Below are 26,995 nucleotides of genomic sequence, written 5' to 3' on the forward strand. Positions count from 1 at the left end.
ACTAGACCACCAGTGTGCGGGTCCTGGTTCTACCCCTCACCATGACATTGGGCAAGTTACAATAATCTCCCTGTTCTACGGTTTCCTAATAAAATGAGAATCATTGTTGTATATAACTCAGAGAGTTGTGTATATTAAGTGAATTAATATATGTGTAGCTCCTAAAATATTGCCAAGCGGATAGTAAATCTCAAAAAATGTTAGTTATTATTCTTTTTTTCTCTTGGAGCAACTCAGAATATTGGAGACATGGGTTATGTACATGTTCAATATAATCTTCCCTCATGTGAGTTATTTTAACCTGGAGAACATAAAGCCATTTACATTCTACAGGTTAATAGAGGTAGATTCTAAAAACTGCTTTGTAGTGATGGATGAATGTTACCTTTAAGAGCTGTAAGAAACCTAGTTTTCTTGAAACATCACACTATTCTCCTTTTCCTATAACTCAAATACGTTCCAGGAACAAAGGATGAAGGAATACAAACTTCTGGGCATAAGACATGGTACTGTCAAAATTCCTCTTCCTATGCTGTTCACAAGAGAACCTGGACATGTAGTGAGGAAATCTTTCTAGGCCCCAGTCATAGCGTTGCCCAGACCTAGACATTTTTTTTTTACAAATACGGGTTTTCAATGCTTGCTTTTTTCCTTTCAACAGAGACCACTAGTTTATCTCATCATATTCAGAAAGTAAATTGGGAAAATTTTAATATAACACAGTAAAATTAATAGAATCAGGAAACATAATACAGTAAAAAATACATAAATGAAAAAAGCATTTAGGTGGCAAAAAATTTTTAGGTATTTTCGCTCAAGCTTGATAGTTTTCTTCTGGTTTCCACATTAGTGAAAATTTGACATTCAGATTAAGATTTCAAGGATTGGGAGGGTAAGAGACAGTAACCAGTACTTTATACCTCATTATATGAAATCATCTTTGACACCAAATCATAGAAAGGCTAAGTTTTACAGGTGGCAGGAACATTTAGGTCGGCCTTCTTAGGATTAATTACATTGTTCAATAGTCTAATAGAAATTTACCATCTAAATTCACTGGCGATGAGGTTCTTTCCACAGAAAAATCAAATCACGTTTTAAAAACAGGAGGGGAAAGTTTTTGGAAGTAACATAGGATGTGAAATGTATTCCTAAAAAAAAAAAAAGAAAAGGAAGAAATACTGGTTAAAAGGATAAGATTGTGTTGTTACTTGTAATTATTTCCTGCCTGCCCAGAGTCTATGTCTGAGCAGCTGAGTAGTTTAAGAATCCAATTAGGAAACTCATGCAACCAGAAATCAGAGATTTTTAGCAGCCATAATGAAACCTCCAATAAATATACCGAATGTGTTTTCATGATGTAATCCTGTTAAGAAGAAAAAAAAAAAGGCAGAAAGGTATGTTTTCTGAGTCTTAAATAAACCTGCTATTGCAGTTCGTTTTCATCATATCACCAAGATATTTTAATTTATACTCAAATTTTATCCTTAAGGGAAATAGTGTTTCAGGGACAGACTCTACTTTTTTGTTCTTTATTTCCCCCTCAATAATTTTACAAATCAATCATTACAAAAACTAGCTGTCTGGACGTTCTTATTACAACAAATGTTCTTACTGTAATCCTCAGAAGCAGGTATCATGCTGACTTGAATTCTAATTAGCCTTTAAGCAAGAAGGATATTGTATGGCTAATGCATTCAGTGTCAAGACACATTAATCAAAATTATTGGTGATGCTTTAGCGCCCAGGCAAATCAGCACATATTTTTCAAGCCCTATTGTACTATTTTTTTGGGCAATGAAAATTGGATCTGCTTGGAGTAATAAGTATCATGGAAAACATGACTTGGTTTAAGCTGGTGTGTTAGAGGCTTTTTTAGACAGGTTAAAAAAATAATATCTTTTACTGCTTTAATTGATAATGACATAAAAATAAAGCAAATGGTAATAAATGAAAAACCAGAGATTTTTCTGTGGGCAAGAGCTAATCAGGACTTTCTGGCCACTATTCCATTTAACAGATGGTAAGTTTTGGAAATTTATAGGGAAACACCCAGGGAGACATTTCTGTGTGAATGAAGCCATCTCTTCCTTTTTTACCTTGACCAATAATCCCATCTATGTATTTGTTGACTCTTCTCACCTATGTCAAGGACATCCTTTATGTAAATTTGATAGAAGAGTATTCAGTACACTGTTCCAAAAGCCGTTTAGAAAATAAAAGAAGGTGATCTCAAATACTTTCTTGCTATGTATTAAATGTGGGTTTGAAGGAAATCAGTCTGAATTTTATTACTGAATTCTAAAACTTAATGAGACCTTTGATGGTTATTGTTAGATTTCAGAAAGGTCATGTTAGGGAATTTTCTACCTTTCCTTTGCCTTGTTGTAATATAGAAGGCCAGTTTTTGTTACCTTCCTTATTGTTAAGGACATTAATTGCTTGCCTTGTTTTGGGGTGTTTTGTTTTGTCATAGGTGTTTTGTGTGTGGGAGGAACATTTGTCAGAATACACAGAATCTAAGCTATCTCATTAGGCTACTTAAAATTTTTAAAAGTAACAAAAGTGGCTTCAGTCAAAAATCTTATCTTTTTTGTATCTTTTAAAATCTTATTGAGTGAACAGATTCCACCTACCTACAGCTTAATTTTCCTGTTTATGCATACATTGCCAGTGTAAGGAAGAAAGCTGAGTGGATAGAAAGAGAAGAAGAAAGAGAGATCTAATATTAATACTCTCATTAGCAAGGAAACTTTTTGGTGCAAAAACAGGGTAATTGTTGAAATACAGTCAGTACTTACTAGCTACTGTGACTTATTTTCGTTGAGCTTCATACTGCAAGGTCAAGGTTGTGGCTGCTGAAATGGTTAGCTAAGTTGGAAAGGTCAGTGTGAGACAATTAGGCCCTCCGAAGTTGGTCATGTGAAGACACATCCTTGATCTCAGCTAGAACTATTCTCTGTAGACTTTGTTCTGCATCTTTATGTGCCCTGGCTACTCAAAACTTCCATTGAAATTAGCAACTTATGTCAGATTTTCAGATAGGACTGCTGACTGCTGTCAGCTGCAGCTCTCAGCAATGTACTACTAGACCTTTACTGTGTTATATGCTGAATAAATAGCATTTCTTCTGCCCAACCCAAATCCCAGTCTACTTGCCAAAACCACAGGTTTTTTTACTGATTTTTTTCTACCAGCTTAACACAGGGAAACGTGTTACAGTTTTGGTATTGAGACTCGATTTTCAAACTCATTGGTGAGGAGCTAATTCATTAAAGAATAAACAAAGGACAAAACTCATGAAACAACTCAGGAAGAAATCAGATACATCATCCAAGGCAAGAGCAGAAAATTAAAACAAAATTTTCTCCTTCCTCTATTCTGCTTTACCAGAATCGTGACTACAGTAGAAAAACCAATTGCTTTTTTTTTTTTTTTTTTTGCCACAAAACCATAGATTGTCATGGCCTTTCTCCTAGACATTTTAGGAGGTTGGAATTTTTAATCAGTCCTTGTCAAAGAGGCAAGATTTTTTTAAAAGGATTATGTTTACTTAGAGAAATTCAGTAGGTATGACCATTTTCTTCTTTTCCTTCCTTACAGGAAAAGTACACCTGTCACTTCTCTACCTTTTATACTTCTGCTTTTGCAGTCCTAAAGTCTCTTACAGCTGCATATCATCTCATGAAATGATGATAGATTCACATGAGAAAATTTAGCACTACTTCTTGGAAGAAGTTGGAGAGGTATTGAGTATAGCCCTGTACAGATTGTAGAGAAACAAAAAGTCACCTTCTGTATCACCAATTAGTTGCAGAGATGTTGTAATACTATTAATAACCACAGTAATTATGATGGTAGTCAGCATTTTTGAGACTGAAAGATAAGGGCAACAATAATGACAAACAGTTATTGTTTACTTACTTCATTCTGGCGACAGCATTAAATGCTTTGCTTGCATTATCTGATAAATCTTGACTAAGCCACCCCTTAACAACAGTAGTATTTTCCGTTGTTGGGCACCTCAGGATTTCAATTTGCAAATCCAGGCTTTAACTCAATTCTGGACCTTTGTAGCAACAGTTCTCAGGCATTTAAAAAAATCATGTGTTCATTAAATAACATTTTTATGAAATATAATTGAATTTTCTTAAATAAAACAAAAATTAGCAGGAACAGTGCATTGTTATACCTTTTTTTTTGGCAAATCTTTTTAATATCTGGCTTCACAGAAGGTAGCTGGATTGTCATATCTGCTTAGACATTCAATCTGTTACCAATTGTTGTTTTAGTTGAAGTGTATGAAGGAAAACAGCCTCACACAGATATGTCATTGGACAAGGGATGATTATTTTAATAGTCTTTTCATAAAATTATGGATATTCTTCTTCAATACTACTCCAAATTCTACCAATGGTAGTTTATTAAGCGTTAAATGAAATGTGGAATCTGAAACCCTATCAATGAACTTTTCCTACTGTGTACACTAATAAAAGTAAAGGAAAGAAAAAAAAAAGAGTAAAGGAAAGAGGTTGAGAACCTCTCGCATTAGCTTAGGAAGTTAAGAAACAACCCGATAAGCTCAAGACTACGAGTAGATTTATTTATGCGTTGTTTACTTCAACCAGTTTCTTTTTTTATTTTTTTTTATTTTTATTTTTTCCATTTTATTTATTTTTTCAGCGTAACAGTATTCATTCTTTTTGCACAACACCCAGTGCTCCATGCAAAACGTGCCCTCCCCATTACCCACCACCTGTTCCCCCAACCTCCCACCCCTGACCCTTCAAAACCCTCAGGTTGTTTATCAGAGCCCATAGTCTCTTATGGTTCGCCTCCCCTCAACCAGTTTCTTTCAAGCCCGAGACAGAAAAGAGACCAATGACTATTTCCTCCCCACTCTGCCAAGATATAGAGAGGATTAAGAAAATGTCTCCAGGGCGCCTGGGTGGCTCAGAGGGTTAAGCCTCTGCCTTCGGCTCGGGTCATGATCTCAGGATCCTGGGATCAAGTCCCTCGTCCGGCTCTCTGCTCAGCAGGGAGCCTGTTCTCCTCTCTCTCTCTCTCTCTCTCTGCCTGCCTCTCTGCATACTTGTGATCTCTCTCTGTCAAATAAATAAATAAAATCTTTAAAAAAAAAGAAGAAGAAGAAAATGTCTCCAAAGTGGTTGAGAGCTCTGGAATTAAATAAACATAAAATTGTGATCTTAAAGTTAAGTATATTATTTTCCCTTTGAATAAATTGAGATAAGAAATGAATACATCAATATGGCAGATGCTTTCTTAGAGTGAAATAAGGTCAAACTAATCATACTCAAAGTCTTTAAAATTAGCCAGCATTGGCAGTGCTAAAATCATCGTGACTGTCAAATGCATGGCTAATTGTGTATTTGGAAGTAAAAAACTTCCCCCTAAATGTTCTATTTAAGGGAACTTACTATACTTTCCTCAGGAGAATTTACTGTATATTCTATTTTATTAAAAGAAGAAAAATCACTTTTGACCACTGAGATCACAAAACTTTATTTATTTATTTGTGAATTTTGAAACTGCATGCTTCATCTTTTTATAAACTAAACACTAACCTGAATAAGAAATATGTTTTTTCAATATTTACTCTTTTTTTTTCTCTTTAACTAGAATGCTTAATGGTGTTCTATTTGTTTTGCTAAATAGTGAGATCAGTTTATTTCTACTTGAAGATATGCAAGAGTCTTTTCTACCTATAAATCTTCAACCTACTAACTCACATTAGATTTTCATGTTAGTAAGTCATTACTAATGATACACATTGAATTTATTACAACTTTTTTCTTGAGGATGGACAGAGAATATTTATGTATTTATATATGAAATTTTATTGGGAAAAATATCTTACTTGTAAATAAATGTATTCCGTGTGATTTTTTTTGTTTGTTTGTTTAAAATAACAAGTTAAACTCTTTAAGTAGAACGGTCATCAATGATTTCTATGAATTTTGTTGATTTTCATTTTAGACCATTAAGAGATCATACAAAAATTATTTGTTTGGAGGTTCCTTTCTGTTATGTGTAAGGGTACGGGAACAGGTAGAATAGAGTCTCAAAAATTTCACAAACAATAAACCTAAAGCATTACTTAGCCTCCACATTTTTTTTTTAATCTGAAACCAGTACCATGAGCATCAGAGATAAAGATAAATATTTTTGAGTTCTGTATCAATGTGATATATTTTGTGATAGTGATTTCCTTTTATTCCCCACCCAGTACCCAAGGTTTTTTGAGGCATATTTTAAAAACTAAAGTGTTTCCAAATAGTTGATGACATTTAAACAGTTGTCATAAAACATCCGCTCTGTATCTGCCTGCTCAACTCTTAAGTATCAAAAAACAAATGTTGAAATATTACTACATAAAAAAAAAAATCAAATGTATTAAATAACATTAGCAACTGCTCCAGAAATAATGCAAATGGGGGCGGAAGGAGCAGTAAGTATGGGAACAGAGCCATCACAGTTTTTGCTTTAAAACTTCATTATAGATTTCAGGAAGTTAGACTCTTATATTTGAGCTCACATTGTTAAAAAAAAAAAAAACTTTATGGATACTGGAGAAAATATGAACACTGGTCTCAGGTGTTTTCTGACACCAACTGGGTGTCCTACAATTCAGTCCTATTGTGACGCCAACTATTTAGGCTTGGCATCAGGCTCCACAGGTTTTAAGGGCTTGGTCCCACAAAGCAGCCCTCACTTTCAACCTCTGTCTAAAGGACAGTCTAGAGGCCCCAATCAGAAATACTTGTTCCCTGGTTATCTGCATTCTGACTTGACTACAGATTTGAGGGTACTAACAACCAACCCACCCTCAACCACACTGAAGTTTGAAAATTGGCTACAATAACTCACAAAACTCAGGAAAATGCCATGCCATTACAGTTTATTATAAAAGACTAAGATGAAGAGTTAGCGCGAGGTCAGAAGAGTGTCAAGCACAGGAGCCTCTGTCCCCATGAAGTTGAGATGTCCCATCCTGCCAGCACCCTGATGTGTTCACCAGCTTGGAGGCTCTCCAATCCCTACTGTTCAAAGATTTTTATAGAGGTTCCATTACATAAGCATGATTGATTAAAGCATTAACCATTGGTGACTGAATTCAATTGCCAGCCCCTCTGCCCTCTCTGGGGATGATGAGAGGAGTTCCAACTTTAACATTCCCCTCCAGAAGCTATCTAGGAACCCATCAGGTACATCTGAAAGAGGTTTTTTATGAATAACAAAAGTCATTCCTTTTACTCTTTATCACTCAGGAAATTCCAAGGGTTTTAGAAGCTCTGTGCAAGGAACCAGGAACAAGACCAAATATATATTTTATTATAGATAATATAAATATAATATAATATAAATATAAACAACTGGGTTTCCTCCAGGTAGTGGGGAACAGGTTATGGAGTTATAGCAAGGAGAGATATTTTTCCTTACATGCTGAACATTCCCGAATCTCTTCTCTAGCCACACCTATATATCAGTTATCTATTGCTGCCTACCACATTACCCCCAAAAGTAACAACAAAAATTACCTCACAGTTTTGGAATAAAAGGAATTCAAGCACAACTCAGATGGGTGCCTCTGGCTCAGTGTCTCCCACAAGGATGCAATGCAGTCCAACTGTCAGCCAGGACTATGGTTTCATCTGAAGACTCTGCTGAGGTGGACCATCTGTTCTCAAGCTCACACACATGGTTGTTGGCAGAACTTGGGCCTCACCATGTGGGCTTCCCATAGGGCTGCTCAGAGCATGACAGCTTGCTTTCCCCAAAGCATGTGATCCAAGTGATAGAGAACAAGAAAGGGCCACCAAGATGGAAGCCACAGTCTTTGTATAACTTGGTCTCCGAAGTGATATCCCATTACTTCTGCCAATATAGTCTGTTTATTAGATATGAGTAAGTCAGTCCAATCTACACTTTAGCAGAGGTGGACGACACAAGGGATCGTCCCAGGAGGTGGGATCACTGAGGCCTGTCTTAGAGGCCACCTACCATATCCACCGTAACATAGTGGATCTGAATTTGGTAAATGATAAGAAATGGAGGACAACAGATGACAAAGAACTTTGTAAAGACATTGGTCTTGTTTCTTTGTCACTTTTACTTTTTCAAGTTTCTCCAAAACTTTGCTCAGAGTATTTTCACTGACCAAAACCAGTTCTGATTGCTGTGATCCTCAGTACCTGGGTCTCAGTAGGAAAGCTGCATACAGTCAAAGGGGTAAAGTCCCGGAAAGAGTAAATCAGTTTAACTTCACTTATTTACTGCCATATGAATAACAATCTCATATACCCATCCTTTTTAAAGGGAGAACCAGGTTTCACTGGTCCTCAAGGAGAACCAGGCTTACCAGGGTTACCAGGAACAAAGGTTAGTGGCATTTTTCCTTCCTTTATTTCTGAAATATTTTGTCATATATTTTTAGTCCATTGTGTTCAAAGAAGTGTGGAGTGACTTTATTGTTTAGATGACCAGATATTTTTCCCTAACAGAGAATGAAAATACCTATCACCTATTATTAACATTTCTAATGGGAATACCACATTAAATGGAGTCATAAGAAATTAATTCCAGAAAGCCTCAGGTTAGACAATAGGATAATGAAATATATTAGTTGCTCCTGTTTTCCCCCAAATTGTTCCTACGTAGATATGATGCTGTTTACCTCCTGACTATAAGAAAAAGTGGGGAATTCTGATGAGGAGAAATAGAATTCATTAACTTCTGCCCCTTTTCACCAATTTTAGGACATACTTGTTAATCAAACATTATTACTATCCCCCCTCACTCCCTTAATTTCAAAGGCAAGTACTGATGTCATATAGATTCTTAAGTGTCTCATCTCAAAAGGATCAATCCTGAATAATGTGTACAGAAAGATCCTGTAATGAAAACCATGTCATAATCTTCCACTTGGCAATTCTAGAGAGGGCTCTAAAAGCAAAATATTTATGCCACCATATAAAGAATTACGTTGCTGTGGATGTAGTTGGACCCATAGTTCTCTTTTTATCTACTCAGTAAGATATAAAAAGGTATAGCTCTGAGGATGGAACTTTACTCATGACAGATTCATGAATCAAAGGGGCAAAATTAGATCAAACTACATTCTTTTATTTTTAAGCTGTAGAAGTCTTTGCCTCAATGTGTATTGCATTCACCAGAAATTAGCCAGGATGGTTTCTAAGAGCTAGAGAAATATGTTCGTGGTCTGTTTTGACAGAGGAGTCCTCATTTCCGCTGATCAAGAGAAAACAACTCTAATCCTAGTAAAAGGAAACTATGTGTGGCCTAAGGGGGACTGAAACTCAGTTGAATTTATCCAAAATTCTGTTTTCTCAAGCAATTTCTTTTTCACATAATAAGCTGTCAGGCTTATTAACAAAATATGAAGAATGCCTCTTTTAGCCTGAACAGATTCATGCAAGTAATGTGTTTTCTGGAATAAAGACTGAGGAAGCAAGAGAATAATGAGGATTCCATGTTCATATGAGAACTGTCATGTTTATTCAGACATGCTGCCTCAAAGCCAGGTAAAGAAAGAAGCCAGCCTCATAGGTCAGCACAAAGGAGTAGAAAACTTGGTCAGTGCCAGAAAGAACCAGGTGTGAACTAGATCTTTAAATGTTTGTGGTGTTCTGTTTGTCGAAAAGAGGGAAGTAGAAGAAACACAGGTTGTAGGGAATGGAGTTCATCCCTAAATATCATTTCTTCAGTTCATTGACTTTCAACTACCCTGTAGTTTCAGGTCACCTGACAGGTACATTTAGTAGAGCATGAGACTCTTGATCTCAGGGTTCTGAATTCGAGCCCCATGTTGGCTATAGAGATTACTTAAAAATAAAATCTTTAAACTACTCTGGAATTGTAGCTCCTGGGTGGTTCATTCAGTTAAGACTTGGGCCCAGGTCATGATCTCGGGATTTTGGGATGGAACTCCGCATTGGGCTTCCTGCTCAGAGGGAAGCCTGCTTCTTCCTCTCCTCTCCACTTGTGCTATGTCTTGACATCTCTGTTGCTATTTCTGTCTCTCTCTCTCTCTCTCAAGTAAATAAATAAAGTCTTTAAAAAATAAATAAACTACTCTGGGGTATAAAAAAAATTCAGATGTAAATCCACAAAATCAACATTGATTCCTTCTCATGAAGAACCCAGGCTGATTTTAACAGATACTGCTTTGAATTCCCAATAAAAGTAAAGAACATACTGTACTTGTTTTGTATTTCCACAAGAAGGGATGTGGACAGGAAATTTGTTTTATTAACAATATTTTAGCAATTATATTAACAATACGAGTAATTTTCAACTGAATTGACTAATATGAATTTGGTATTATAATGGAAAAGTCATGTTTATTTAAAATTCTGTCTCAGCTGAACAGTGGCCTTTTTCCAGTTGTGTAGGCAAGTCTGGATTTGTACCACTAAATTCAGATTTAAAAAATAAACTAACCCTGCATATTTTATCTCCAACATAATGAAGAGAGATTGTAAGGAAGGAAGATGTATAATGGTATCTCAAAATCTGTTCATATGCACTGCTATATCCTCAGCATCTGTATCAGCCTAAAGAAATGAGGTTTTATTATGAATAACTCAGAATACTTTGAATAAAATGTTTATTCATTAATTCAGCACATTTTTTTTTGCCAGACATTTTTCTAATCTTTGAGGATGAACAGTAAATGCAACAAAAAGTCTCTACTCTCCTGAAGCTTACATTCCAGTATGTGCTAGACAGAGGTGGAAAGAGAGATAGAACTAGACACATAAATAGTATAATTCCATAGGGTAACAAACAGCTAATGAGGAGCATTGTGACAAAAAGTGATTCTAGGTAAAGATATATACACTCGACTCCTGTAGTATGCTATAGATAAATTATTTTCTCAGGTTTTTTGCTTTTCTTTAAAACAAGTTTATAACTACTATTTTAGAACTATTCTGCAAAATATTTAAAGAAAGACTAAATATGGTACACTTTTTAAAAATTAAAATTCCATATACCAGTGGAGGCCCTTCTGTCTCTAATCCCTGGAAAATCCCTTCTGGAAGATCTCTTCCATTTCTTCCACCCAGACAAGTCCCTTGCCTTCCTCCCAGGCTCTCCATTTTCACATTCTTTTCAGTTCATGCTGAAGAACCTGCTGAGTCTTCTTTAATCCTTGCCCTAATCTACCCCACCTCCCCCACAAAACCCCACTGTGGGCATGGTACAGATAAAGATCTTGGAATTTAGAGCCCTGAATCACCCAGGACAGATCCAATGCTAGTTTATTCTCCTTTCCATGATGAATCAGTTCCCTCAGTGAGGAGGGTGCCTTTTCACCCAGAAACATGCCATCACCAGTCTGAATTCCAAACCTGTTTGATTGTTGCAATTCTACCCATCATGCAGGAAGCCATCACTCTCTACTCTGTGCTCAGGAATGGAAAATGACATGGTCTTCCTGGGGAGCAATTTGGCAAGCTTTTCAAACGTTTGGACATTTTGACCCAGCAAGTCCCCAACGAGGAATTTATCCTAAGAAAATGATCAGATATGTGCAAAAGATTTACATACAGAAACATTTATGCAGAAGTTGAGTATTGAGCACAATCAGTTTTATATCACAGCTCTCCCACTTCAAAAGCGTTGTGATTTTTGGCCATGTTACTTAACCTCCCTGAGCTTCATTCAGTCTGCTCATCTGTAAGACTCTGGGAACCAGTTCCTTTCTTCTTTGTCCCAAGGATTAAATAAGACAATGCATGTGAAGTGTTTTAGGCAGCTGCTGGACTCATCAAAAGCACAGTCATAACCAACAATAATTGTAAAATACACCATATCCATCCTTTAGGACATGGCTCGATCTCACCTCCAACTAGCCAATCTGGACCATTCAAAACCCTATGGGATTTCCTCTTCTCTCACATGTTAACCTTACATTACTCCTTAATTCTGAACTATTTTGCTTATGTGGATCTTGTCTGTCGAACTGGATCATTAGCTCCTTGAGAACAGAGATCATGTTCATTCTTCATAGAGCTATGAATAAGGTCAAAAGCTGTAACACCTATGTATCTTGCACCATTCTGAGCACTTTGTCTTAATAAATTGTGAGATCAGTACTAAACTTTTCTTCACATTACAGAGAAAACTGATGTTTTTCAGAACTTAACTAATTTGTCCCAAAACATAGAACTGGTGAATAACAGAGCCCAGATTAACGTCTAGGAGTTGGATTACAAAACCTAACACTTAGCCACTTGGCCATGCTTCCCCTCCGGCAGATCTTAAAAAGTGGCCCCAGAATGAAAACTGTGTCCATGTCTGTCTTGAAATATAATGAGGCTCTTATCAATTCCCTTTAAAGGTCTTCCATTTACCAACATAGGTATCAGATAAGCATTACCAAACCATTTCCTTATGTATAAAATAGAAATGATAATACAAACACTGAGTAATTGTTTTGATTATTAAATGAGATAATCCATGTTGAGATTAGTACAGTACAGGATACGTGGTAAATAAGTGGTAACTCTGCACTTTCCTTCATTTTATTGAATTCACTTGTTAATCTACAGGGACCAATCCAGTGAGGGACGGAGGAATTACCATTTACTTGTTTTGTATTTTGCAACAGGGTGAACGTGGGGAAACAGGGCCTCCTGGAAGAGGTGAGCGAGGGGAGCCTGGAGCCCCTGGACCAAAGGTCAGTTATTCGTGCATTGGAAGATAGCTTTCTTTGGTTGGAAATGTGTCCTACTTACTTTAGAACATGAAACTAAAATATAGTTCCTTAAAGGGTATTAAAACAGCAAAAATCATAATTTATTGAAATGACAGTTCTTTTCGAAAGGAATTTTATGATTCAACTTTTCTAGTTTGTTCTGTCCAGTAAACAAATCTAATAATACATCCAAACGTAAAGGGGAAGGTGCAGTCATATTAACATGTTGTCACTTGGTGCGTATTAAAACTTACCGAGAAAAATGTTGATATGCGATGTGTTAGTTTCTGTGGTAACTTGAAGGTGTAGAATACTCTGAAAATATCAGAGCTAGGGATTTATTTCACTGTTCAGTCTTTATTCCTCTAAACTTCCTGCAAACTAATATGGTAACACTTTATTCTAATAATCCATCCTAGAGACACAGGAAATGGTTTAGTCTTTGATGAAAAAGAAATTTATGCCAACACTGTTGAGACTAATTAAGATTATTCACAGAACTCTTCCCATCCACTAATGGGTGGGCAGTCTTCAGAATTATAATGGAATGAAGGTGGTGGCGAGACCAGAGAATGAGCTAATGATATGGTGATAACTACTTAAGCTTTGTGTTATAATATCCAAAATTACATAGAGCCATATATTGAAACAGTTATAATAAAGTGTTTCCATTTTTCTTCATTATTCTGAGTCACTGCTAATTTCCTTTTTCTATTCTTATCTCCTCTGTCATTTCTCTTTTCCATCTTTATATTCTCCCATAATAGGGCAAACAAGGTGAATCAGGAACTAGAGGCCCAAAGGGGTCAAAGGTCAGTAACCATTTTAATGTTACATGACACCTTCAAGAACTGTGCCTTTTGCCCCTTCCACAGAGAATCATGTTTTAAATTCTCACACACTGGGATCACAATATTTTCATCTGTGTGATACTATCTCAAAACAATTAATCTGCTTTATCTTGTTGTTTTAGTGTGTTCTTGTGCTTCAGACTACTATTTAAGAGACGTTGTATTTCCTGTTTTGTAAGAATAGCTTCTTTGGGGGGAAAAAAACTTTATTTAATTTACATTTTGTAGGGTATGATCTTATTTATTTCCTGGCAGTCTTCGTGATAAATGTTCAAATTATACTTTGCTTTTAAGTTAGTTGATTCCCTCCATGGCATTAAAATTTTTCCGCCTATTAAAATTCTTTCCTTTATTATGCTTTTTATAATATTTGCCATAATCTATATACTGTAAGCAAAATCATGTTATTTAAGATGTTATCAGCTAATAACATGAAAACGATGGGTAAAAAATGAGGAAAACAGAGGGCAGAAATCATTAATTCTCTATTCATAGCAAATTTAATTATTATGGTCAATGTTATTAATATAAAGTGGATAGAAAAAAATGAAAAACCCTTTTCCTGCTTACTTTCATTGGTTCATATCCATTTTATGAAATATGTAGAGAGACATATTAAAAGGCTTTGAATTCCACCTAGGAAAAGAATATGACAAATTTAAGGCTGTCTTAAAGAACTTTCAAGTCTATACAGGTTCAAATCTCTTCTCCAAAGATTCTCTTTAGACTTATGAGAATTTTGAGTGCTCTTGGAGTGATACCTGTGTGGTTTGCTGCTTGGGCTATTCCTGGTTTCTCTCCAGGTTAGGTAATAACACCATGAATGGAACTTTAGTGATTTTTCATATTGCATTTTAAAAACAAAGCTGGTTTTCCCCTACCCCCGATCTTCAGCCCTGCCAACCTGCTCTGGCTAGCTCTGTCCACTTCAGCACCTTCTGGGTCTTAAAAGGCCTGTATCTCTAGACTTTGCCTTAGATCTTCATCATCATCGAAGAGCGGCTTCACTGATCACTTTTCCCTTCTAAACCTCTCTAGACTGAGCTCTCCATTCCTTCTCTATCCAGATTATCTACACACCTTTTTTTTTTTTCTCAGAAAACAACCCAGTGATTGGTTCTGTTTTCCTTTGCCCCAAATCTCTTCATATAAAAACAAAAGTATGGCTTAGTCTGGGAGGTAAAAGCTTACTTTGGGTATCATAGAAACCACTTGCCTTGCTTTTGAAAATCTCTAGTAAGAGAGTTCCTGTATTCCAAGATACTCTGTCATCTGAAAGGGAGATTTATAGTGCGTCTTAAAGAAGCATTTGCTATGTCCCTGGTTATTGTTCTTCGAGCTGTTATTTCCATTTCAGAAGTTCATATCAGAGGTGCGTCGGCATTGTTTAAATATATCCTTAGATTTGAGATATTTCTGAACCATTGGCCCCACTACTAATTGAGTCTTTTCTTTTTTCATTGGGGCAAGGGTGATCGTGGAGAGAAAGGGGACTCTGGAGCCCTGGGACCAAGGGTGAGTATATTTTTCATCTAAGATTTTGGCCTCTACAAACCCAGATTTGACTCACATATCCATGTGGCTTCTCACAAGGCACCTGGACTAATATTACCCAATAATAGCACCAGAGGTGAACTACTGATGAATTCTGCTGCTCCCCTTTTTTTCTTTTTTTTTTTATTTGAGTCAACTGGAACAATGAGTTTATAGAGTCTAACATGTAAAATAAGCTCACAAGAAAAGCTCTAAAGAACATTTTCTCTCTACTTTCCGTCTGCTAACTGAGCAATAGCAAGCCCAAAACCATCCAGCTAATAGAATTTTCCATTTTTAATTAAGCCAACTATAAGGAAAGCAATAGCCCATATTTTCTAAGCCTTTTTTAAAGACAGGCAGGGAATTGGGACATGACTAATGGAAATTCGGTGGCAGAACTAATAAGTGTGGTAGACATCTTATATCTGTTCCCTATTTGGTTTAATTTTAGTGGAATTCTGTTCCTACTGAACAAGCCAAACATTTCCTACAGAACAGTGTTCTAATAAGGAAACAATCGATTAGATATAGAAGAAGAAGAGACTAGAGTTTGCTTTAATAAGTATTGTTAAAGCCAATAAAATGTTGCAAGGCAAATCGGATTAGCCTATATTTTATAATTTTCAGAAAACAGTTTCAGAGATTGAATTATCTCTTTTTAAAAAATCAAGTTTCATATCTTTAATCTATAGGACATCAAAAGCGTTTGTCTTCTTTGCAATAAGGACGAAATTTGAAGATAATTACTCTGAAGTGCAATTGAGTCCTACAACAGAACGGCTGGTCAGAGAGAGCGGCATGTTGCTATTTTTGTTTCTGCCACAGTCCCTTGTACAGGCTAGCTTAACTTCCATGATTTTTCCCGTGGTTGGTTTTCTTCACAGGGTCCACCTGGTCAAAAGGGAGATCAGGGAGCCACCGAGATCATAGACTACAATGGCAACCTTCATGAAGCCTTGCAGGTAAGTGACTGCTGCCTCCCCTGACACAGTGACACTAATGAACACCTGTGTAATATGTGTAAATATCAGCTCCCATGCCCCTCATTCCACGATCCCAGAGGGCTCCACTTGCTCAAAGCACACCTTCTTCCTGAGCCCATCCCCTTCTCCATGCCCCAGTGTTTGTTCTTTATTTCTTAGCATATTTCCATCATTCCTTTTCTTTCCCTTCTGTTTTTGATATGCTTTAGTGTTTTAGTGTTATCTGGTTTAAATCTTGTGCTTATTTTGCCAATTTTTGTCTCCTTGCTTCAAAAGCAAACCTAGCAGAGCAATTAAGAGCCCTGTGGCTTTAGAGTCAGAACTGCCTGGGTGCAAATCTCTTGCTTACTAAGTGCATGGGTGAGGGCAAGTTATTTAACTTCTCTGTGCCTCAGTGTCCTCATCTGCAAAATGAAGATAGTAGCACCTGTCTCAAGAGTTGTTATGAGAAAAAAAATACCTAAATACATATTATACACTTAGAGCAGTGCCTGGCACATACTAAGTCCTCTTTAGGTATTTCTTATTACTGCTACCATTCATTATATAATGTACTACCATAGAGAAATACCTATAGAGTAAAATTCCATAGACCATGTAGCTTGTCTCCATCATCTTTGCTTTCTCTTCATCCCTTTCTTTAAAATGTTCATTTTTTTCAAGTGTTCCAGAATTCATTGTTTATGTACCACACCCAGTGCTCCATGCAATACGTGTCCTCCTTAATACCTACCACCAGGCTCACCCAACTCCCCACCTCCTCCCTCCAAAACCCTCAGTTTGTTTCTCAGAGTCTTTTTTTTTTTTTTTTTTATGCTTGGCTTCCTCCATTTTAGCCTATATCAATATTCTGTTAAAACTTCTCTTATAAGGCCATCAGTGACCTCTAGGTCAAGCCTATTGTTCTCCTCATCCTTGATTTTCTGTGACATTTCTACTAAACCACCTTCTTTTCGAAACTTTTTCTTTCTGGTTTTTCTAATCCTCTACTCTGATTTCTTCTAGTTTTCTTCTTTGAGAGATCCATTCTATGTTAGTATTTTCAGTTTCTCTGTCATCCCCTAATTTTTGGTATCCTCAAGTCTCTGATCTTTTCATGGTTCAGTCACTCTCTGTGTTCTTCTGTGTTGTGGCTTCCAAATCTTTCACCTCTGGGTCCATGCTGTGGGTACTTCCAGCTATCTAAGAATATTTCCACTAGGTCTTCACCATTGCCCTACCAATTCCTACCAACACACACAAATATACTGGTCACTTTTCCCACCAATCAGATGATTCCTTTTTTTAACTAATCATTGTCTTTTCGTGATCCTTTAATTCTTTGACTGTCTTGAGGTAGAAACTTTAGTGTCATTTTCAACTGTTGTTACTCCTTCATCCTTTACATCTCACCATATGTGGTCATTTCATTTCTCAAAGTGCCTCCTAAGGTTGCCTCACTCTCTGCATTCCCAGTTTGGTCCATATCCTATTTGTTTCAGGGCTAACATTGCAACAGGCCCTTGACCAATTCGTCTAATCCTAGTGCCCTTTCTAACCCATCCTGCATATCACTCTAAGACTAATTTTCCTAAACTGTCACTTTTTCGATGGCTCTAATCTGTTCAGAAACTCCAATGACCCTCTTTTTGCCTGATCCCATTCTTCTTCCCTGATCCCATTCTTCTTCCCTTTCATCTATCTAAATCCCATCCAACAAGGTACTGCTGCCACCAAGATGATTCCTCCTTTCTATCCTTTCAAACATTAGCAGTCAGGGCCCAATAGCTTAACCCTTAATTGTTCTCAAATCACATAATTTATTTTAGTCATGCCTCTTACCATATTGTGAGTTTCTTGGTGACAGAAATATGTCTCATGCTTATTTTATATTCCCCCAATATACCTGGCACAGGTCCGGGCATGTAAATGTTGAACAAATGGTTACTGATTGATGAGTGAGTACACTTAGCATATATGTACGATCCATTTCTTTGCTTGAAAGCCAAATTAGTTTTAAACATTTGCCATTTTGTACTTGATTGAATGATTTCCCCCATCTTCATGATTTCACTCTCAGATCTCTAATATGGTAGATCTACATTTCTATAGGTCCTTTGCTACAACTACCATTTTTTTTTTAAGATTTTATTTATTTATTTGACAGAGATCATAAGTAGGCAGAGAGGCAGGCAGAGAGAGAGGAGGAAGCAGGCTCCCTGTTGAGCAGAGAGCCTGATGCGGGGCTCGATCCCAGGACCTGAGATCATGACCTGAGCCGAAGGCAGAGGCTTAACCCACTGAGCCACCCAGGTGCCCCCTACAACTACCATTTTTAACTAGTGAAGTATCTATTAAATAGTTTTTGCAGACTCTGCCTTCAGCTCAGGCTATTTTTTTTTTTTCAAGATTTTGTTTATTTATTTGAGAGAGAGAATGACAGCACGGGGTGAAGGGGTGGGGGAGCAGAGGGAGAGGGACAAGCAGACTCCATGCTGAGCACAGAGCCCAATGCAGGGCTCCATCTCACCACCCGATGATCATGACCTGAGCAGAAATCAAGAGTCAGATGCTCAAAAGTCACCTAGGCGCCCCTCAGCCTATTTTTCTTTTCATTTCATTTTTTTTCTTCTGGCAAAATGCAAAGAGGAGCATCCTTACTGCTTGGAAATATGTTGCTTGGTCAGTATGTTTGGTCAACACCTTGAAACAGTGCTCCTCAATGCAAGTAGATTAAACATAAGCTGTAACCTCTAGGCTATTGTTAAGTTCTAGAACTAGATTTCTAAATTGTCCTTTTCCCCCCACAAATTGATAACTGCATGTGGAAGAAAAGAGAGAAAGAGAATAAGAAGTTTTGATATACCTACTAGTTTTCAGTTTTTACTTATAAAATATAAGGACATGTTTTTTAACTTAATTTATTTGCAATGCTGTAAATTTCCCTTCGACTTCTTTCAGTAACACTATAATACTTACTATCAATTTTAAAAGACATACATTCTCTTAGCTTCCAAGAAATGCTCTAATATTATAGGCTATGGTCCTTTCTGGAAAAATTGTATCTTTTAAAGTATTCTTTGCATGAACAGAGCCAGGCATGAAGCAAGCTACTCTCAGCCTAAAACTGAAATCTGTTTTGATCTCTCCTCTGCTATTAACTAGCTGAGTCATTTTCAGGAAATCAAGGAGTGTATCTTTACTTTATTTGTAAAGTAAAGATGTTTTGGAATAGATTTTTTTTCCTAAGAGTCCGTAAAATATAATATTATGCTTAGGGTCATTTTTTAGGAGCTCCTGAACACTCTTGGCTGATATATATAAATGTACTGTACTTTAAAAAAAATCGACACCTAGGTCTTGATAAGAAATGGTATACGTGCTCAGTTTCTTCTTCCACCTCAAGTTCTGTATGACAGTAAACCAGTCAATATCTATCATTGTCAAGTAGTTCATGTTTTTATCTCAACCTAAAGATATATTGTTTCAACAGGGATGTTAGGGCAACTATGTGTTATGCTTGTAAATAGCTTATAGTTATTTTTTTTAATTATTTGCTTTCCTAATGTAGTACTCTACTAGAACAAGGGCCCCTAAAAAATTAGTTAAGCCATTAGCCTGAGAAGAGGTAGTAGACATTTTTTTCTTCTATTCTTAACTAGTGATGGATATTCACCATTTTGCTGATTTCACTTTTTTTTAAAGATTTTATTTATTTATTTCAGAGAGAGACAGAGAGAGAGAGCACAAGCAGGGGGAGGGACAGAAGGAGAGGGAGAGAGAGAATCTCAAGCAGACTGCCCACTGAACATGGAGCCCTGACTCAGGGTTCAGATGCACAACACTGAGATCATGACCTGAGCCCAAATTAAGAGTCAGCCGCTCAACCAACTGAGCCACCCAGGCACCCCACAGATTTTGTTTTATTATCACCTCCTCTAAAAATAAATCTGCCCAAAAAAAAATCTAGAATAAATAAGTAAATAGGTGTATATTATAATTCTAAAAACATCACATCAGAAATAGAAAATTTTACCATTGGCTCTACTGAAAATTGTTATTTACATAAACATCTGCCATAAGCCATTTGTTTTGATATTTAGATTTCCAAAATTAGCAGTAAAACCTCTCTACTTCCTAACTCAAGTTTTTAAAAACACTCAATACCATATAACTTAAACCTATTGTTTAGTGTAAATACGGGTGATTTTCACCTTACATCACTATGAGAAATGAAAGAAATTGACCTTTAATTCTAAAGAGATTCACATAAGGATCTTAGGTAATAAATCACAAATCAGCTTGGGGGGCTTCAACCTGTTTATTGTTCCTCCAGTTCATGCTTCCCGTTTCACATCGTGCCTCATAGAGAACAACGCATCTTTCTCCATCACTACCAAAATTATGGTTTTCCAGTCATTTGTGGAGTTCAAGAGAGAATGCTGCTGAGTTCACATAGGTTTAACTTAGAGGAACCAGGTAGAAGAAATCCAGTGAGCCAACATCTTCAGGATATCTCGTGTGTCTGCACACGGGTGCTTTAGGATGGTGGTAAAAACTATGTTGCTGAGAAGTTAAGCTTAGTTTGTCATTCGTTCTTTTATTATTAGCAGAATGAAAGCCACCCTATGTAACTGTTAGGTCTCACAAAATACAGTTATTTAACAAGATGACATAAACTCCATCTGTTAGATAGTTCAGTTACCATTAATAATATGCCCTTATTAGGCAACTCATGATAAAACACGTTGTTATCCTTAAAAAAAGACAAACTAGTTTTGTGTCCAGGTGAAAATGAATTCAAATATCCTACATTTAGAAAACCTCAGAGAGTTCAAATTGTAAAGTCTCTTCCATTTCTAAGGTTTCATGATTCTCCTCTGTAGTTAAAAATATAATATACAATTGGAAGACAGTGATAAAGAAATTATTTCTACTCTCTAATATTCTAATAGCCTTTTTATAAATGACTCACCTACTTATAGGAGCAAAGAAGTAGCTTTCTCAGGACTATAAATCTGACTCAAGCTCTAGGTGAATCCCTTAAGAATAAAGTAAGTGGTGCCTTGTGTTACACAAATATGATAGTTTTTTTTTTATTATGTTAGTCACCATACAGTACTTCATTAGTTTTTGATGTCATGTTCCATGATTCATTGTTTGCGTATAACACCCAGTGCTCCATGCAATCTGTGCCCTCCTTAATATCCATCACCAGGCTCACCCATCCCCTCAACCCCTTCTTTCTGAAACCCTCTGTTTGTTTCCCGGAGTCCATAGTATAACAATCTGGGCCTTGATATATTTTTTTTAAACTTGCCTCCAGTTTGTGACTACTTTGCCTTTTGTCTTAGAAGCACTGGTGGTGTTTTTTTTCCCTACTGTGTTATCCATGAAGCTGTAATGACCGCGACTGATGCTATCATAGAATACAGACTTTAATCATTTCTACACGTGCATAAATATATTGTTTTCTAAGAAATGATGATGTCATGTCACTAGAGACCCAAGTGGGTGAAGCAAGATCGGTAATATTAAGATTGTTTTTTACGACAATAATAATAAACAACAACAGCAACCTGAATCAGAAATTGGAATGGAAGAGTGGAAAATAAACAGATGGTGTTAAACTGATAATCACAAGTTTACATGTGACTGGATAACATTTTTCTGTGACCAGAGTCGCTGATGGAAAGTGTGCTCCCTCTATGACTACATCAGGTGGTTGAGCCCTACAGAACTTATAGCACGCGTGGTGCCTGAGTGGTTCAGTTGGTTGAAAGACCAACTTTTGATTTCAGCTCAGGTCATGATCTCACGATCGTAAGATGGAGGCCCACCCAGGGCTCCTTGCTGGTTGTGGAGCCTGCTTGAGATTCTCTCTCTCCCTCTCCCTCTGCCCTTCCTCACCCCCGACCCCCCTGGTCACACACTCTCTTTCTCTCTCTCACTCTCACACACACACAACACAAAAAGAACTTTTAGCACGAGACTTAGACTAGAAAACATTAATGCAGAAATGATTCATGGATTCAAAATGAAATGTGGAGAATCATCCTTTGACAGAATACATTTCGTTATGGTGCCATAGTACTTTACACTAAGAAATTGGATGAATTCCATGTCACCTTCTGTCTTTAGCCATGGCACCCAATAAAGCTAATTATAATGCAACAAATAAGCTAAAATCTAAAAAAGGAAAAATATTACTTATACCTACAATTGGATATTTCCCTTTTCTTTAACTGAAGTGCTCTAGAATGGAACTCCTGCAAATAGCAGTTTCTCAGTTCACAGTCATGCTGACAAAGCTCTCCAGTACACTATTTTACTACATAAATTTTTTTAATCCAATGAATTAAAATTTTGACATTTCCTTTTTTCTTAACACAGATTTTTTTAAAGAAAAATCTAAAAATCATTTAAAAACAATCTTTATCAGGTGACGAATGACCATCTGACCCCTGCTCCCCACAAAATCTTTATTTCTATCCTATATTCATTTAAAGATAGGATAATATGTTTTCAGTATCTTGTCAGTCTCTTATAAGACATCAGGCTTGCCAGGACGTATTTAGAAAATTGATTATTTCGTAAATGTATTATTGTACTTTAGCACACAAAATAGGTAACTCTGTCTTTGTCAATGCATTTTCCCAACAGAGGATTACCACCTTAACTGTCACGGTAACTCCTATTGCATGATTTCTGTGGTCTGTGACTTCATATTTGGTGTTGATGCATGCCGGCTGTACTGGAACTAATGTAGCACTTGTTTTTGTCTGATATTGAGTTTTATGCTTCCTTATATTAATAACCTTTTATGACGTTTGCCCAATTAAGTCATTTGTTTGTGTAGTGAAAAAGACCAAAAAAAAAAAAGTTATTGTTGCCTTTCTTAAAGTCTTTGACCTTATAATAATATAGCTTTGTTCCTCAGTGTTTGGGGAATCAAGTCCCTTGTGTGGGGTGGGGAGGCCGGGGGTCTGGAAACACAGGTAATATTAGTAAGCTATCTCATGCCAAGGAGATGAGCTCAGGACACAGCAGCAATTTTGCATTATCTTAGAAAATAAACTGAAAAGCATCTTCAGTGTTATTTTACCTAAATGTACTGATATTTTTGCATATAAGTAGGTCATTTTTATAATTCCATAGCTGGTGAAATTTGCCCTCATTGCAAATTAAGATTGGGGGATGTGTGATTATGACAGAAATAAAAGAAGTATATATTGTACTTATTATTTAAAGCATAAATTGTGATACATATACTTGCTACTTTTTAAAACTTTGTCTTTTCTTGATTTAGGGTCCCCCTGGACCACCTGGACCTCAAGGACTACAAGGGCCAAAGGTTACTCTTTATTTTACTTATTTCCATTTACCATGTATGATATAGAGAATCCCACCTTAAATATATGTATCTTTGAAAAATCATTCTTCCAAAATGCGGAAGGAGCTGAGATCAGCAATATTGCTTAAGAGAGCTAAGAATAAACATTGAGGTCTGGGCTTAAGAAAGCAGGACTGGGAAAAATAAAAAGGAAAATTAGGAAAGAAGAGAGAGAAATAAGAATAGCATTAAATTTAGAGGGAGGATACTAAGAAAAACAGAATATTAAACAAAGGGAAAAACAAGTTTTACAGAAATTATAAAGGTAAAAGAGCCACTAAGGAAAATTTACTCTGACACTAAAAAAGATTTTTCCCTTCAATTCTTTTGTAATAATAAGAACAAGAGAAGATTGAGCAAGATGTATTCACAGATGACAATTTGAGGAATCACTTTTGGGTCATTTTTTATAACAAATCCTATTATACTTATTCAAACATTCTGCCATTTAAATCTCAACTAATGAAACATACCACTTACGAATAGCAGGAACCTAGAATTTCTTGATTATATCTCAAATTTATTAGTGGTGTTTGCTTTATCCCTCCAAACTTAAACTTAGGTTTGTTTAGCCACATTTGAGCAATTAACACATGGGCAGTGTCTCTAGCTTTTAAGAACTGAGCTGTATTTGTTGAAATATGACTTTCATCATTGACATTCTGTAGGAGATTCAAGTAGTTTTGAAATCCATCTTTTCTTGGTGCCTTTTAAAGCAGTTTATTTGCTAAGTCTGTCATACACACATACACACTCATACCTACACAGACACACACACCAGCTTTTGTATCCTTTTCTTTCAAGATGCTTAGAAACAGAAAGCTAACACATAGAAATCTTTTTCTATTATAAAAAGGAGTATAAAGTAAAATAGTGCAGAGGTCCTTACCCATATAAGATACATTTAGAACATGGAGCCTAATTTCAAACAGATCTCGTGTAAAAATTAATGTAAGGTTTGGGATTTTTAAACTTTCTATTTCTCTATCTCATTCTGGTCCCTAAGAAATGTAACCAAAAATTGCTCCAATTGTTTGTTCCTGGTGAGCAAGTCAGCCTGGATCCCTATTCTAATATCATGGTGAGCTGGATTAGACAGCCACGAAGGAAATCTGCAGATCGTTTTTTCATCTGTGTAGAGTCAACTAGGATCTAAGTTCTTTGTTCTTCTCCTCACTTGACTAAGTCTCCAGAACCAAAATTGGTCTCAGTGCTAAACACACCCTAAAAGCTTCTAGGACTTTACCCTTCTTTAAAGCCCAAAGGATCTACAGAAATCCAAAGGGAATCCATCCCTTGTTCTAAAGAGACAAAAAGAACCACCTAGCCATGAAGGATATATGTAGTGGTAAAACCTGTACCTCCCTCCTTGTTTTATAATCCAATTACTATTCATTTTAATTGTTATTCAGTAAATAATTTTTGAGCCTCTATTCTATGATAAAGACTAATATCTAACAGAGATACTTGGATATAATAAGGGTTTCAATAAGGAGCTTACAGTTTAGAACAGGAGATAGGCAAGTAAAGGCACAATTATTAATCAATAGAGTAAGTACTTTGATGAATAGTACACGGATGTGGCAAATGTGAAGGTTACTCTCAGTCTTAGGAATCAAGGATGACTTTTAGCTGAAACTGACATAGAAAGAAGCTGGCCAAATGAATGTCGCGGCAAGTGGGTTGTGGGAGAGGAGTAGTGAGCCTCCCTTCCCTCTCAGTCCTGCCAGCCTTCCCGCTATGCTATTACCTTGCCCCACCTCACACAAAACACAGTGATCTCATAACTAAGCTCTTGGACTGACTGATACAGTCTTTCAAGCTTTCCGTGATCTCTCCTTGAGAAGGTTGGGATATTTGAGATGAGATATGCCTATGACCAAGAGTCAGCAAATGCAGCCTGAGTCAAATACAGAACCCATTTGCCCTGGGGACTCACAACCTCAGACTGAATGGAAACCTATTCAGTTAGTGTTTCTCTTTCCTTTGTCAAAGCAGGATCAGTTGACTTCTTACACATCAAGTAATCTTTACAAACTACATTTGATGAGTGAAAGATAAATTCATAAGTCATGAGTTATGTTTTCTTTTAAACACTCACGGGTCACATTTTGAAGGTAAAAGCATAGCAAAACAATCATTACTGGACCCAGAGTGCTGACAAGTATTCAGACTGAAACTAGGTCTTGGCCAGGTGCATCCAACCTCAGCAGACTTGTTTGTGGCAAAATAAACTTTGCTGCTCCCACAAAGAACGGGAAGTCAGGAGTAAGGAAAGGCTTTTCCTTTTTTTTTTTTTTTTTTGCTCATTTTTTTGTCAGGCTTTCATTAAATGTTTGGAAAGCTCAAATTTCATTCTATGGCTGATAGCTCTTAAAGTTTTTACTGGGGAAAGACTGTCTAACAATTTCAATATAATGGGATCTACAAAAGTGATGCATTGATCTAAAATGATATCTTACCTTTCAAAAAATTTGTTCAGTACATTTCCAAATGAAAAATGACTGGAGATTTGTTGTTTGAATAAATATCTAGGCCATTGTTTACGTTTGTTTTAAATGGGACATCTTCAGTTAAGAAAAAATAAATAGATTTTGGGTTTGTCAAGGTTTCTAAGAAATCATATGAATAGAAAACTTTAATTTATTCCTAGCATAGTATAGGTAATTGAATCAATCCAAAAGTAATTTTATGTGGATTAAGATGTTATCTGATTGATTCTATCTGGAAATAACACATTCACAATCATGAACCTGTATCCGTTGTTCAAATGTTATCAGTTAAAATATTATAAACTTATGGCTTTGCATTCTGTTCTTAAGTCAACTGTCATGTTTTTGCTTTTTCTGAAGTTGGAAAATGAAGAGAAATCATACAGATTTTTTAGGAAGGAAAAAATTAACTAAGATATATAGGTTGTTGTTATAGGATATTGGTCAACCATTAAATGATCTCTATGAGTTTTCTTTCACCATTTTTTCCTTTAGCCTACATCTCACTTGGGACAAAAAATAAAAACATTGAATCTGAGCTACATGACTATTGTTACATATAATCTTCAAGAAAATGTTACTTCACTTAGTTTTGATATGTGTATGATATAACAAACTGTTCTTGGGTTACGATACATATGCTGAAAGTCAAATTGTACTGTCACTAGCTAACATGACTTCTATTTACCAATGATAAATGGAAGCAAGCCATCACTTTTTCTCTTAACAGGGAGAGCCAGGATCTCCAGGAATCCCAGGAGTTGATGGAGAGCAGGTAATTTTCAAAGATATATACTGTCATTCAAACATCATAATTGATCACCACTTTTATTATAGGTTTGGAGCCAAAAAGACATGAGTGTTGATATATGATATCCTCTCTATTTTTTTACCATCTGTTGTAGAGATTATATTAACTTTAAAAAGCAATTGCTTTTAAATTAGACATTAGTTCTCTTTGCAAAAACATGTAAGTGGTATGACATTTTAGTTTTGTCTTAATACTCCTTATCAATCTA

General features: G+C 36.3%; 1 protein-coding gene across 3 annotated transcripts in view; it reads left to right on the plus strand.

Moving 5' to 3' along the window:
- Positions 1–26,995, plus strand: part of COL25A1 (collagen type XXV alpha 1 chain) — a 467,999-nt gene that overhangs the window by 408,993 nt on the left and 32,011 nt on the right. For all 3 annotated transcript variants that reach the window (XM_045995538.1, XM_045995543.1, XM_045995552.1), the window contains 8 exons: positions 8,338–8,400; positions 12,656–12,724; positions 13,510–13,554; positions 15,064–15,108; positions 16,014–16,091; positions 22,755–22,778; positions 23,401–23,445; positions 26,707–26,751. In XM_045995538.1, the coding sequence (XP_045851494.1) occupies positions 8,338–8,400; positions 12,656–12,724; positions 13,510–13,554; positions 15,064–15,108; positions 16,014–16,091; positions 22,755–22,778; positions 23,401–23,445; positions 26,707–26,751 (414 nt within the window). The remainder of the gene's footprint in view (positions 1–8,337; positions 8,401–12,655; positions 12,725–13,509; positions 13,555–15,063; positions 15,109–16,013; positions 16,092–22,754; positions 22,779–23,400; positions 23,446–26,706; positions 26,752–26,995) is intronic.

Source organism: Meles meles, chromosome 2, assembly GCF_922984935.1.
Source record: "Meles meles chromosome 2, mMelMel3.1 paternal haplotype, whole genome shotgun sequence".
In the NCBI taxonomy this organism is placed as follows: domain Eukaryota; kingdom Metazoa; phylum Chordata; class Mammalia; order Carnivora; family Mustelidae; genus Meles; species Meles meles.